General features: G+C 50.8%; 3 protein-coding genes across 3 annotated transcripts; all 3 read left to right on the top strand.

Annotated features, from left to right (window-relative positions):
• Positions 1-1,280: 1,280 nt before the first annotated feature.
• Positions 1,281-3,113, top strand: PtA15_6A442 (uncharacterized protein; the record flags this gene model as incomplete). Its single annotated transcript, XM_053170148.1, has 8 exons — positions 1,281-1,569; positions 1,691-1,750; positions 1,817-1,888; positions 2,000-2,062; positions 2,190-2,270; positions 2,366-2,413; positions 2,478-2,648; positions 2,716-3,113. 8 exons carry the CDS (start codon positions 1,281-1,283, stop codon positions 3,111-3,113), a joined length of 1,182 nt encoding a protein of 393 aa, XP_053021368.1.
• Positions 3,114-3,983: 870 nt separating this feature from the next.
• Positions 3,984-5,566, top strand: PtA15_6A441 (uncharacterized protein; the record flags this gene model as incomplete). The annotated part of the gene is made up of 4 exons (XM_053170147.1): positions 3,984-4,118; positions 4,212-4,313; positions 4,379-4,814; positions 5,007-5,566. 4 exons carry the CDS (start codon positions 3,984-3,986, stop codon positions 5,564-5,566), a joined length of 1,233 nt encoding a protein of 410 aa, XP_053021367.1.
• A 1,007-nt stretch (positions 5,567-6,573) lies between these two features.
• Positions 6,574-8,061, top strand: PtA15_6A440 (uncharacterized protein; the record flags this gene model as incomplete). The annotated part of the gene is made up of 2 exons (XM_053170146.1): positions 6,574-7,526; positions 7,662-8,061. The coding sequence occupies 2 exons, from the start codon at positions 6,574-6,576 to the stop codon at positions 8,059-8,061; spliced, it is 1,353 nt and encodes a 450-aa protein (XP_053021366.1).
• Between the last annotated feature and the right edge of the window lie 6,310 nt (positions 8,062-14,371).

Here is a 14,371-nt window from a genome sequence, read left to right as displayed (position 1 = left end):
TGATCAAAGGGGGTCCCTTACTTGATGAAGAGATCAATTGCTACTTGAGCTCCAAATGCAAAGAGGAGTCTTGTGACCCTCTAATCTTTTGGAAGACACACTCCAAAGACTTCCCAACACTTGCAACAATGGCTTCATGAGCTTACCTTGCAGTAGTGGTGTCCAGTGCTCCAATAGAAAGGGGATTTTGGCCAGCCAATACATTCAAGATCACAAAATCAAATGAAGGTTGAAACACTTAAGTCACTCATCTGCCTCAAAGACTGGCTTGCTGAGGCCATCATTGAGGTCAATAACATCAAATGACCAACATCATATTTTTTTTTCCTTTTTTCTTGTTGATCCACTCCCCCCTCCTTACACAACCAAGAAGCAATATAAAACAATTTCTCCTTGAGATATTTCCCTGCCATGTTTCAGGGCAAGGAAAAACCCCCTTGGGGCAGAGGATTGAAGAAATGAAATTCCTCTTCTCTGCCCCTCTCTTTTACAGATACCCAACTGGATACCGGGTTATATCTTGGGACCCATCCCGTGACCCAACTCAACCTGGTATCCGGTTGGGTAGCGCCGGAGCTTTGGGGTCCGGATTGGAACCCTACACACAAGAGGATAAGCAATAAGATGGAAAGCTGACAATCTAATCTAATCAGGGATCAAGGTCTACAAGAAAGCATACATGACCAGAATGGATGTGGACTCATAAGTGTTGGATATCTTTGATCTGAAAACATGCCCATAGAGGAGGATAAAAAGGGTGGAATGGTGGAAGGAGAAAGTGTAGGGATTTTAGGGATGAGTGGATAGAGACAGAAATTCAACACTTTGATTTACATGACGGCCGTGTAAAGTCAGATCTGGCACTTGTAAAGCCAGATCTGACTCACCTTGTAATTTTTAGCTTTGGAAGCTTTTCCGCAGGCTTGAGATGCCAGAATACCTGCCAGATTTCTCCTGATTCAATATTGAAACCCCCTAGTATATTGAAAACGTTACACGGCTGCCAAGAATGTTCTCCGGGCTTGGGTTCACCCTGCAATACCAAAGCTGGAACACAATGTGCCCAACTACAACACTCTCAGGAACCGCTGTACACTGTGCCAGGATGGGAGGGCCAACCAGGATCCTCGGATCCGGTGCAATCCCAAGTTGGATCTCAGAAACCGCCGCCGTTGGTGTCGGCCGAGGGCTTGCCTATAAACCATACCCCACGACCTTGCCGATGTCCCAATCGCCACACACGCAAAATACATTCTCAAAAGCCTAGAGACAGGCGAATCATGAACCTAGTTTATTTGCTCCCCTACTTCATCCTGCTTGGCCATCCCTTCCACCATCGGGCCTCTGCCACTCCGCTGCTCAAAAGCACCGCAAGCATCGAAAGGGAAAGAAAACTCGGAGCGGCTGGGGCCTCTGCCCCTGGGTTTTTGCAGGGAAAGCTCGGATTCTCACAGCCTGCAAGCGTCGAATCGGAAAGAAACTTGGGAGAGATCGGAATTAAGCCCGATTCCAGCAGTCCTCGTCACGCTCCTGTTGACGATGATAGCTACTGGCAGCTATCCGATGAACGTGTGTTCTTTTTTGCTGGCTTGAATCGTGACAGAACAGAAATACGGACCGGCTGCGCAATCCAAAAGCTGTGGGCTGTACTGACAATGATTCCTGGGGGTTAATCTCGTCTTTATTCAAGAGGGAGGAGTGTCCGTCGGTAAATCAGGAATGTTGTCACAGTTACTGCATGTATTCAAGAGTGAGTCAGAAAGTGGTGAATATCTATAATCTATCCAAGCAATCTCAATGAGAAAGTGATTCGCAGAGCCAGAGAAGGGTGGCTATGAAAGACTCTCAAAAGAACCGGAACGGTACCCCTCTAACCTGGACTCGAATTGTAAGTGAATCAGTCGAGATCGCATCAAACATAGTGCTTGATGCTGGGAGCCACTCAGAACGAAACAGCTAACGTATTTTTTTTTAAAAAAAATCCCGTTTACTTCTGAAGACGAGAGCAGTCCTCGTCACACTCCCGGTGACGATGACAGCTACTGGGAGCTACCCGATGAACGTGTGTTCTTTTTTCCTGGCTTGAATCTTGACAGAACAGAAATACGGACCGAATGCGCAATCCAAAAGCTATGGGCTGTAGTGTACTGACTATCATTCCGGGGGGTCAATCTCGTTTTTTATTCAAGAGGGAGGAGTGTCCTCAGAGAACGGTGGCTATGAAAGACTCTCAAAAGAACCGCAACTGCCTCCCTACCTGGAATCAATTCGTAAGTGAACCACTCGAGATCGGATCAAATATAGTGTTTGATGCTGGGAGCCACTCAGATCAAAACAGCTAACATTGTTTTATTTTTCAAATCAGTTACTTCTGAAGACAAGGAAAATCAACTTGAAGTGTTCCTAACCGGTAGTACGTTCAATGAAGTTTAATGCACGCAGCTCTGCCATCGAGCTAACGGGGATTTGATACCCAGGAATACTAGACGACAACGAGGCAAAATATTTGCAAGCGCAGGCTCGAAAGATTAACTCGATTGAAAAACTATTCCAGCGCTTCGCAAATGTGGTCGGGGGACGAGTTGCAAATTGGGATGTAAAGGAACAGCCTGCGATAGAGGAACCAGCGGAAGCGCTCCGAACCAATGGTAGGTTCGCTCAAAGTTCATGCGCGCAGCTTTGCTATCGAGCTAACGGCCAGGATGTGATGCCCAGGAATACTCAACACAAACCCGCTAAGATTTTTCTTTGCGCAAACGCCTGGACAGTCTGCGCGCCCAAAACAGCCCTCCCCGATACAAGACACGGCTTCCGAGAGGTACAAGACGAAGTTGTTGTTTTTGGACGTGTTCAGCGAAGTCTGTTTCCTGACAGGAAACGACGACGACGATCTAGCCAAGATGGTGATTTATGTGAAAGCAATTGCCGATGTGACTGTCGTTAAGGCATCTGACACCGAGTGGATAAAGGAGATGAAAGCAAGGAACCGAAAACATCTCAAGGATATGTGGCCGATGCTGGGCTACCAGCCTAAAAGCGACCAAGCCAAACTTCTCTTGAGAGCTTTAAGAAACCTATGCTCTTTTCCAGAGAATCTCCAACTTGGTATCTAATCACCCTCAACAGAATTCTCTTTTGTATCCAGATATCTCTAATATGATGATTTAGTTGTTCACCAAAGTTTTTTCTCTGAAGCATATAAATTCCACATTATTTGTGCACTGCAAAAAACACTTTGGGCTGTGGAACTACTGAACCAACAGAAAAGAGCTTGGAGGGGAAATAGTCAACTATGTACACTGCTAACAATGTACATAAGTGGAAGCTATGGGTGCCCCTCCTGGCTAATGGTGGAGTTGGGAGAGAGTTAGACTAAGAAAGAGAGGTGTGGCTGGGGTTCTACTGATCCTTAGTGATTTCTAGGACAGGGCCATTTATCATATGTCCAGTTGGAATACGCAGTTCCTGGTTCTCTCATCTTGTCCAGTGAAGGGGATTCCGACTGCTTGCAGGGGGGTGGGTTAGCTGCAACATGGGCCAGAGATTTGTGAGGTGGGAGTGGGATATGAGTTTTTGTTGTTTTCTTTAAAAAAAAATCACTTGGCAGTGCACCCCTTATAATCAACCTTGTGGGACACGAGGTGCGTTCGACAAGGCCACATTGGCCGGCCGTTGGCGGACCACCTCCCCCTGTAACCCGACAAAAGCCAACTCATTAACCGTCACCCCGGCCAAGAGCGGGATGGATTGTCGTCCCCGGACAGGATTGAACTGTCAACCTCTCGATCGCACCGGACGGTAACAGTCGAACGCGCTAACCAATTGCGCCACGGAGACCGGGATGACGTCGGGGGGCCCCCTTTCGGTGGTGGTTCCGCAGACAGATGACGTAAATAAATATTGTGATGGTGTTTTTGGTTTTTGGTTTTTGGCTCGGTGGTGAGTTCGATGGTTGTCTCGAGTTGTCGCTTGAAATGGCGACGATGAGCCAGGCGAGAAGACAACCAGCTGGTCGCCGCCCTCGACCGAGCACCGCTAGAGCACTCAAACCGACCCCCAACGCCCAGCTGCCCTCGCCCCCGAGCAGCAGCAGCCCACCCGCCAGGAGCACAACGATGGCCAGCCAGACCCAAAACCGAAACCCACGAAACCCACGAAACCCACTAAACCCACTAAACCCAAAACGAACGATCGATCGGTCCCTGAAACAGGCCGCCCCTGCTGACCAACCAGCCGAGCTCAGCACAGCCAGACTGCTCAAGCCCAAGCAGCCCAGCAGAAGACTGGTCGGCATGAAGGAACGCAACGAACGAGTTGAGTACCCACTCAGCTTCACCACCACCATCCAGCCCACCACTGACACAACACACACACACAGATCTTCGCATCCATCAACGCCTCCCTCAACCCAGCCCCACCCACACACCCACCCGAACCCGCACTCCCCCCACCCCCACCATCCACCTCATCCTCATCATCAACATCATCCGCAAACCTCAACCTGCCCCACCACCATACCACCCGCTCAGGCCTCATCCCCTTCGCCAAAGGATCCAGCCCCAGCCCACGCAAGATATCGTCCAGCACTGCCAAAGCCAGCCTCCTCGACCCCGAGAGCACCTCGGAGGACGACGAGCAGAAGTACGGCAGCGTGCGCCACAAACGAACCACACCCCTCAAACCCACCACACCCGAACGAGCTACAGTAATCCATGAGCACGCATCATCATCAAGCACAGTCCACCACCCTGCCGACATCTCCCACCGAAACAGCCGCACCTGCTCCGAATCCGTCTCCATGCACACCTCATCCAGTGATACCATCGCCCCCCGCAACCCCCGGACGGCCTCCAGAAATTCAGCCAGCCACCCTCCAGAGACCAGACACCGCAGAGGGAGCAGGTGCTGGGAAGAAGAAGAAGAAGAAGAAGAAGAAGAAGAAGAGGAAGAAGAGGAGATGCACGAGCAGAACGAAGAGGACGAAACAATGACCACGCCCGTCAAAGGCCGACGCTCCGACTCGTTCCAGAAAACCTTGCGCAACGCCAGCTCGATCAGCGAGATCGTCGCCAGACCACCCCCAGAGATCTCGCCCCCCAGGCCCCCCCCATCCCAGCACGCCAGCCAATCTCCCCAATCCCACCAGAGCGTCTCCCGCCGCCACCGGCCCGGGCTGCCCGACCACTTCGTCCAGCAGCGCCATCCAGACCAGCTCCGACGCCTCGACCTCCACACCTCCCTCAGTCCCCGCTCAAACCCCATCCGCCCTTCCACCACCACCACCACCACCACCCGGCCCCAAGACTCCAGCCGGGCTTCGTATCGCCACAGCGACACCTTCTCCACCGGCCCGGATCATAGACTCAATGGCGTCGAATCCGCCCTGTCTCGATACGATGGCCACCACCACCACCACCACGTTCATGGCAGTGTTACCAGACACCAATCCGTCCGCAACAAGCATGCCAGCTGGTCCGCCTTGGACGATGTCGGCGGGGACCTGGTCCGCTCCCAATCAGTACTCGGTGGCGGTAGGCCCCAACATTTCCCCCCCTCACACCCCTAATTTACTGATACCCTCCTAAATCTCTCTCAGTGTATGACCCTCGCACCGCTGAACGACGGGCAGTAACCCTCCACAGCCGCACCGCCTTCCCCAGCCCGATATCCAAACGGACGGCCACCTATTACCACGACGACGACGACGACGGCCAGACTTCCACCACCACATACACGAACACCCAGTCTATGCCGCCGCGCAAGGCTGATTCGGCCGGGTCGAGGAGTCGGACGAGCGAATGGACATCAGAAGGTTGGTGGTGTCGTCTCGAAAGCCACTCACACTCAAGCCAACTGACTCATCCATCCATCCATACAGATCATCAGGACATCCACCTCCGATCGGCTCGCGCTGCCTCCCGGATCAGCGCCCATCCAAGCAGCCTCGTCCTCAGCTCGCCCCGCTCCAGATTGATAGGAGAGCGAGACCGGACGCTGAGAGGAGGTGCTTCTGGAGGGGGCGTCCCACAGCCGAAGCCGTTCGCGCAACTGCTGAGGAGCACATACCAAGACAAAACCTCCTCGCCCAGCCAACACGCCGACAACCGCTCCTCGAGCTCGGGCGCCTCCTCCAAGCTGCTCCAATCCCAGCGGGTCCTGGGCCATCGGCAGCTCTCGTCGGCCAAGCTAAGCGACACCCTCACCCGCTCAGCAGCAGCAGCAGCAGCCCGTCCGCCAACACGTGCAGGCTCGTCCCTCGTGGGCAGCACTGCTCTGCTCAGTCCTACGCCCCACGCCGACCACCACCGGCTGCTGATCAGCGCCTACGAGGCTCTCGACCACCACGGCCCTGACGAGGGCGCCGAGCACACCGAGCTCGGCCTTGCGCTCCACGGCTTGCTCGGCTCGGTGGTCAGGAACTGCTGCAAGGTCGATGCGTCCCTGGCCGAGCTGAACGAGGCGAGCGTCACCCACCAGGTGGAAATGGAGCTCGTCGACGACGACTACGGTGGGGATGCCCACGACGAGCGGCCGGGCGCCGGGCGGCAGATCTCGGGCCAGAAGGCCCGCCTCATGGCCGACACCCTCGCCCTTCTCTCCCGGGTCCACAGCCAACTCGTCCGCACATCCAACGACCAGATCAGGGACTTGACCGAGGTGCTCATCTGCTTCAGCAAGCTCCAGCGCTCCCAGAAGGACCACCCACACCCGGCGTCTCGCGGATCGGGTGACGACAACACCACCCGCGGCTCGCTCCCGGCCGAGATATACAGGTCGGGCAGTCGGGCTAGCCATAGGTTCAGCCACTCCCACAGCCCCAGCAAGCTCCGCCACACGATCGACCTGAGCCCGTTGAGCGCGATCAGCTCGCACGACGACTCGCCGCTCTCGCGCGCCAAGCCCGCCGAGCCGCTGCGTCCCAACACCCGCTCGGCGACGGCTTGTGGGCCCCACCACCAGCGCGCTTCCACCATCTCCTTCACCCACCACCGCGAGCTGTCCTTCGACGGCCTCCCCGTCCAGCACGTGCGCGCCAAGAACCGCATGTCGGCCACCTCGATCCGCAGGATCGGCCCCGCCCTCTACGGCCCCGGCCCGTCCAACCCCCACCATGCCTCCTCTTCCTCGCGGCGGCCGGGCGAGGAGGGCGTGGAAGTGGACGAGTTCGGCCTCGTCCGCAGGCCCAGCATGCTCGCCCTGCGTCCCGACCCGCACCCACGCCCCGAAAGCGCCTGGAGCAGGCCCGATACCGCCACCACAAGCGTCCGGCGCGGCTCGGCCCACTCCGCTGCAGGCTTCCCCAAGACCCCGCCCCGGCTGCCCACCTCCTCGCTCTCCCAGACCACCGCGCTCTCCAACGTCTCCCCGACGAACCCCGCCCGCGGCTCCGTCGACGGCCCGCGCCGCCTCCTTGCTGCTGCTGGGGGGCTGGACACGGGGGCCCGGCCGCCGAGCTCGATGGGCCGGATCCTCGGGCGCGCCAACGGCGTCTTGGCCCGCGTCGACCGCTACCCGTCCAGCGTCGCGTCCTCCCGCACCCTTCACCACCAGGACACCGACGAGGACGAGGAAGGCCCCGCCGCGCCCCGCCCGCCCCGCCCCCACTCCGTCTCCCATCGGCGCTCAGGCCCCGGCCCGTCCGCCGCCGCCGCGCTCGAGAGACTCTCTCGGATCGGCCTGCGCTCCCGGCACGACCTCCCCCATCTCCCGAGCGAGGCCGAGGACGACTTCGAGGACGATGATCTGCGCTCCGGCGCCGACCGTCGGCGCTGTCGGCCCGGACGCGCGCCGGATGCCAGCCCTACGCCCGACGCCTATCGGCGGCCCTCGGACTCGTCCACCCTGGGCGCTGTCCCGGCCCGGTTCCCCCGTCGCTCGTCCCCCCGTCGCTCATCTCCCCGTCGCTCCTCTCCCCGCCGAACGTCCCCCCGCCGAACGTCTCCCCGCCGAACGTCTCCCGTTGACGGACACAGGACCAGGCCGCGGAAGGCCTCCTTCCAGGCCCTGTTCGGCGGGCTGCGAAGGTCGTCTTCCAGCATCGCTGCGCTCAACAAAAAGTAGCCCCTCTCTCTTCCTCTCTCTTGTGTGTGTGTATTTGGCTCCTCCTGCGGGCTGTCCATGTTTACCCTGCGGCGCTCTCCTGCCCCGTTTTTCCTGCTTTGTGCGTATGTAAAACACTTTTGCGGTTAGTGTGTGTCGGCCCGCGCTCGGGTGTGGGGCTCTTGGCTCTGGGCCGCCGGCCCGCTACGGCCTTTGTGGCCACGGGCTCCCGCGTGTGGTCTTGCGGGCGGGTGAGACGCACGGGGTCCCGGTTTGTTCCCTCACCTGCCCCGCCTTGCGCGGATATGCAGGCTGCTTGTCTTGCAGAGTGTGCGCCACTGTCGAGCGCGGAGAGCAGCGGGTGGTGGGGCGGGCTGCGGGCTGCAGATCGCGGACGACCCTCGGCCGGTCCATGCTCGTCCTCTCTTCTCCTCATGCAGAAAAAAGCGCGGCTGGCTCCGCTTGGCCCATGTCGGGGAACACTGAGGCGCTCCTCCGCCGGCCATCAAACGAAGTTCGAGGATGAGGATGCGGAAGAGGAAGGAGAGATTCTTGGCGCCGCGGGCCGACGCAGGCGTCGGCCCACAGCCGCGCCTCGTGTCGCTTGGCCAGCCCAACACCAGACGGCCTGCTTCTTCCTTCAGCCTCAACGCCGACTACAGTGCCCCCCACGACTTCTCAACTACCCTACGCCTGCAAAAACAATTGAACTTTGAACAACGTGTTCAAAGTCACCAGACATGTATCACATGTAAACTATACATTTTTGAGCCCTACAGAAGTAGGAGAACTCAAAAATATAACTTTGAAGTCTGTGCAATGCCTCAAAAAAAGTTTCATTTTTTTCAGATGCAAAATTTGGAACAGCTGGTTTTAAGACCATACAATGTGGTTACAGACATGTACTATGGACTTATAGAATATTTATTATGTATTTAGAGACCAAAGTATCTATGTACATACATACTACAGGTGTAGGTATTTATGCAAATATGTACCTCCTTAGTTATTGATGATTGCCATATCCATCAGTACACTCTTTGGAATGCGGCAATGTGAAGAATATTTCTTCATTGCTCTCTTGGCAGCGGGTCCAGTGAAATTCCAATGACTTTGGACTATTATCATGCATGTTACCAGGTCTGGTTGGTGAAATGTGACTTTTGCATCAAAAAATGGGCCAAAAAAAGCCCAGCATCAGCCCACTTTCATAAGAATTTTTGGAAAAAAAAACTCCAAAATTTGGAACCCCCCTGTAGGGGTAGTTGAGAAGTTGTGGGGGGCACTGTAGAGGGCCGCGGCCCGCCCGCTCCGTCCTCCGCTTCACCCCCGGCGACAGACACAGGAGCAGGAGGAAAAAACTCAACTTCAACCACTAAAAACCGACCACCCTCAAAAACCATCCACCTTCAAAATCCTAAAAATCAATAAGTATCAACCAAAGTATCTTCTTATCTTCTCCTCATTTATCCGCCTTCGCAGATCTTCTATCCATTTCCCTGTTTATCCTTTCCCCTTTCCGAAAAGTTTCAAGTTGAGTTTTCCAAACCCCCTTCCAAAAGAACCACTAGGTTCCAACCCTACTCGGGTGGTATGACCCACAATATGCCGCCTAAGAGTCGTGGGGACTATCGGCCTGATAAGGACGGATGGTCCAAAAACATTGAGATGGAGGACATCGAGTTGTCCGGCTCCTCTATGGATCAGACTGTTGACCGTTCTGTTGACCATTCTGGTGATCGCTCCCAGACCCCAACCCAGTCAGATTTTTCGCTTAACCCTCCCCTTACCCAGTCCCGCCACAATCCTGCTAATCCCGACAGCGGGTTTCTCGCAGCGATCGCTGAGATCTTTGCTAAACCCAATCCTGATGGGAGTATATTCATAAACGCGGATAAGGTTAAAACCTTATCACCTCTCCTAGCAATTGAGAAGATCACTAGCGTTCAAACCCTCTCAATGGTAGAGAGGATCACTACTCGTTTAGACTCTCTCGAGAGATCTATAAGCTCAGTAGTTCATGCTGAACCAAGAAAAGACCCCTCTTGGGCTTCGGTCACAAACAAGTATACCCCACAGGTTGTTTGTGCCAATTTAATCCGGCCCCCTCCGTCAAACAGGGTGCTCAATGAGTTTAAACCTGCGTTTTTTATTATACGCAAAACGGTGCCCGATTCGCGTCCGTTTTTCCAGATGTCTCCACCGGAGATTTCTATGAAATTTAACAGAGTTCTAGAAGAGATTGAGGCAAAAACAGATGATGGGTCCCCTATTACCACTAAAGGTGTCGCCCGATTATCTTCAGGCGACTTTAAGTTTTTTACCAAGACGCGTTTCATGGCAAATTGGCTCTTAGAGCATAAGCATGAATGGACGCATTTATGTGATCCTGCTCTTATCACGCCGGCATCAACTTTTCCGGTTATTCTTCATTCGGTTCCAATTTCTTTTACCCCGTCTAATAAGTCTACTTTGGCGGATCTTTGTAAAGAAAATTTAATCCACCCAGACCAAATTCACAGTGCTCGATGGTTGGGTAACCCCCAAGCCAATAAAAAGTCTCATGGATCCATCATTGTCAATTTTTTTGAAAAAGAGCTTGCTCGTAAGATCGAAAAAGGTAGTCTTTTTTTTAATCACTTACCCCTCACCGGTGCCCATTATAAAAAATCTCCGATTCAATGCTTCCAGTGCTTGGAAGCCGGTCATACAGCTCAGTTTTGTAAAAACAGCCCGTTATGTAAACATTGTGGTGAGGCCCACAATTCCAAAGATTGTCCGTTGGATATCGGCAACGACAAATGCATTAAATGCATTCAGTATGAGAAAAAGAACAATCCTTCATCTGAGTTCGATGAAGATAATGTTTGGTTTTATCATTCCCCATTGAGCCTTAAGTGTCCGCTCAAAACTAAGAATTTTTGCCGTAATATTTTCAATCAATGAATAGTTACAACTCATCATCCTCAAATCCTTGTTTCCATCTTAACAATCAACCCGGTTCTTCATATTATACCCCAAACGATTCAGCATTACCCTCCCAGAATGTGATTCCCCCTTCCTTCAAAATTCTCCAGCTCAATTGTCACAATTCCTTTGATGTCACTTCGAATGTGTTAAATTCGGATTCAAACTTTTCCATCTTAGTCCTCCAGGAACCCTGGATTAACCCACACACCCTGAAACTCCCACACTATGAGAATTGGACTTGTGTCCTTGATTCCAACCATTCGCCAGTCGATTATAATGATAAACATCGTGTATGTTTTTTATTTAAAAAATCGTTCACCTCCAACAAGTTACATCCCATGAAAGATGGCTCTTGTATCCTTTCAATCATCAATCTGGATGTTGATCATGAAAAATGTAAAAAAATTTGGTTAATCAATTTGTACAATCCTCCAAAAACCTTTGAAGGCATTCAACAACTTACGGAATGGCTAAACAAACACAACAATCGTCAAATTCCAACTCTACTATTCATGGACTCGAATCTTCACCATAGTTCCTGGAACCCGTCAAATTATAAACACACTCACCGCCAGTCAAGAGACCTCATTAAAACCTGTGGCCGAAATGGTTTCAAGATTGTTTCCGAGAAGGGAACTCCCACCTTTATAAACAGAAGAACCAGTTCAACGGTGATCGATCTTACCTGGGCGAATTTTCGGGCTCTAAAAATGGTTGAAAGTTGTTGTACTTCTTCATGTAATTTCGGTTCAGACCATCAAGCGATTGTTCTTCAGTTAAATATTAACCCACATCTGTCCCCGACTATTCGTTTATCGGTCAATCTGAAAAACCTTGATGTTAAAAAATTCTGTGTTGATTTGTCCAAATCTGTTGATAAAATTAGTACAATCCCTATCTTAAATTTGGATGATATCAATGTTGTTGTGGAAAGACTAACCACTTCTTTTCAGAATTCTTTAGATAGTCAAAAAAGAATAGTCAACGCTAACAAGGATAAGTTCAAGGCATGGTGGGACAAGGAAGTGCTTTCACCGATCATTCAAAACAGAAACCAGGCCCGAAAATGGATGTTGATTGCACACTTGGTTCAGGCGTGTGATTGTTATCACTACTGGCAAAAGGTTTTTAAAGAAAAGGTTTTCGAACTTAAACACAATCATTGGCGTAAGTTTTTAGCGGAAAGTAAGGACCATCAAATTTTTAAAGCTTATAAATTTATTAAACCAAGTAGTAGCGGCAATGTTGCTCCGCTACTTAATGAGGAAAATGAACTCACCTCGAATAAAGAGGAACAAGCTCGCTTGTTGTTCAAAGGAACGTCCGAGGTTCCTATATCGTGTGATCTTGATGATATTACCTCATTCTCATTCCCAGAATCTTTCACCTTCCCTGCTATCTCTCACCCAGAAATTGATAATATCCTATCCAAGTTACCTAAGAAAAAGGCTAAAGGTCATGATGACATTGCTAATGAGCTTATTTTTTGGAGCAAAAATACCATTATCCCTTTACTCACCACACTCTTTAATGCTTGCCTCCGAGTGGGGTATTTTCCTAAATTCTGGAAGCACACCATCACAGTCATTATTCGAAAAGCAGATAAAGACTCATATGCCCTTCCAGGTTCATATTGACCCATCGCACTCCTTTCTTGCCTTGGAAAAGTCTTTGAGAGTCTTTTAACGAAAAGAATAACTTACTGGGCTGAAAACAGCAATGTTTTAGCTCATGGCCATTTCGGAGGTTGTGCTAATCGATGCACCGATGATGCTAATATGTTCTTGACATCATGGATTCGTCAAAAGTGGAGAGAAAACAAAGTTGTCTCAGCACTTTTTCTCAATGTAAAATCAGCATATCCCTCAGTGATTAAAGACAGGCTAATTGATACTTTAATTAAGCTTGGTATTCCCTCTTACCTTTCAAAAATTATACATTCCTTATTGTCGGATCGGACAACAGCACTTCGTATGGATGATTATTTGTCACCTGCTTTGGATCTCAGTTGCGGTCTTCCTCAAGGATCCCCGCTATCACCTATTCTGTACATCATTTATAACTCGGGACTGCTGATAAATTCCCCTCTCAGTTTAAATCAGGATAAAATTTCTTTAGGTTTTATCAATGATGTCACTCACTTCGTCGCCAACAAATACCTCGAAAACTCTATTGCTTCGCTCGAAAATGAGGGAAGCCGATCCCTAGCTTGGGGATTTAAACACAACGCAATTTTCGACAAGAAGAAAGCGAACTTTATGGTTTTCACTCACAGATTGGTTGACATTTGCCCATTTCGGTTAGGCGAGATCAGTATGAGGAAATCGGATTCAGTTAAATATCTCGGTATTCTGCTCGATCCCCGACTCAATTTCACTCTCCACCTTCAAAAAGTCAAGAAGTGCGGTATCAGTACAGCCAATCAACTTATCAGAATCTCTCGGTGCTCGTATGGTTTGTGCTTACAACAGTCCAAGAATCTGATTATCAGTGTTCTTTGGTCAAGAGTGTTATATGGGAGCTGTGTTTGGGCTTCTAAAAGAAACAAAGCTGCAGTTAAAAATATAATTAACAAAATTAATAATCAAGCAATAAGAGTTGTGCTTGGTGTTTTTAAAACCACTCCGTGTAATTTCCTTGAAAGAGACTCACTGCTGATACCTTTCTTTGAAGTATTAAAAAGAAAAAATCATCTGTACATTTGTAAAAAATTAACAGCATCAGATAATCATCCGATCAAGCAAGTAATCAACAATGAATTGAACATTCGGCCCTCAACTCACCTTTCTTCAATTCACAACCTTCTCGATAATCATCTGATCCCCGATTACGACTTCCAATCCATCGAAACTATCCATCAACATAGCATTCCACCATGGTCAATTTTTTTGCTTAAAGTACAAAATCTTGATATTAAGAAAGATAAAGTTAAAGAAGTTGTTACTAACCAGATTTCTAGCAAAAAAGGAAAAAATGAATCACTCCTTTTCACAGACGGTTCTAATATTCCAGATAAAGGTTCAGCCTCGGCGGCTCTCCTCAACAATTCCAGTTCCTTTCACCAGGAAAAAAAAATAGTCACTTGATGACAAGTGACATCATGCCAGCTCCAGCGGGCTACCCACCATCTACCCACCATCTACCCATCATCTACCCACCATCTACCCATCATCTACCCACCATCTACCCACCATCTAACCAGTTTAAGAATTTCCACAGGAGATCCTCAGTTTTGCTGGGCACCACTGATCCCCATTTCTGGTCAGCTGATACTCAGCTTTAGCTCCCAGCTTATGCTCAGCTTTGGTGCCCAGCTCATGCTCAGCTTTGTTGCCCAGATCAGAACCAGTCCTGGCCCAGA

Source organism: Puccinia triticina, chromosome 6A, assembly GCF_026914185.1.
Source record: "Puccinia triticina chromosome 6A, complete sequence".
Lineage (NCBI taxonomy): Eukaryota > Fungi > Basidiomycota > Pucciniomycetes > Pucciniales > Pucciniaceae > Puccinia > Puccinia triticina.
This window is presented reverse-complemented; position numbering and strand designations above follow the sequence as displayed.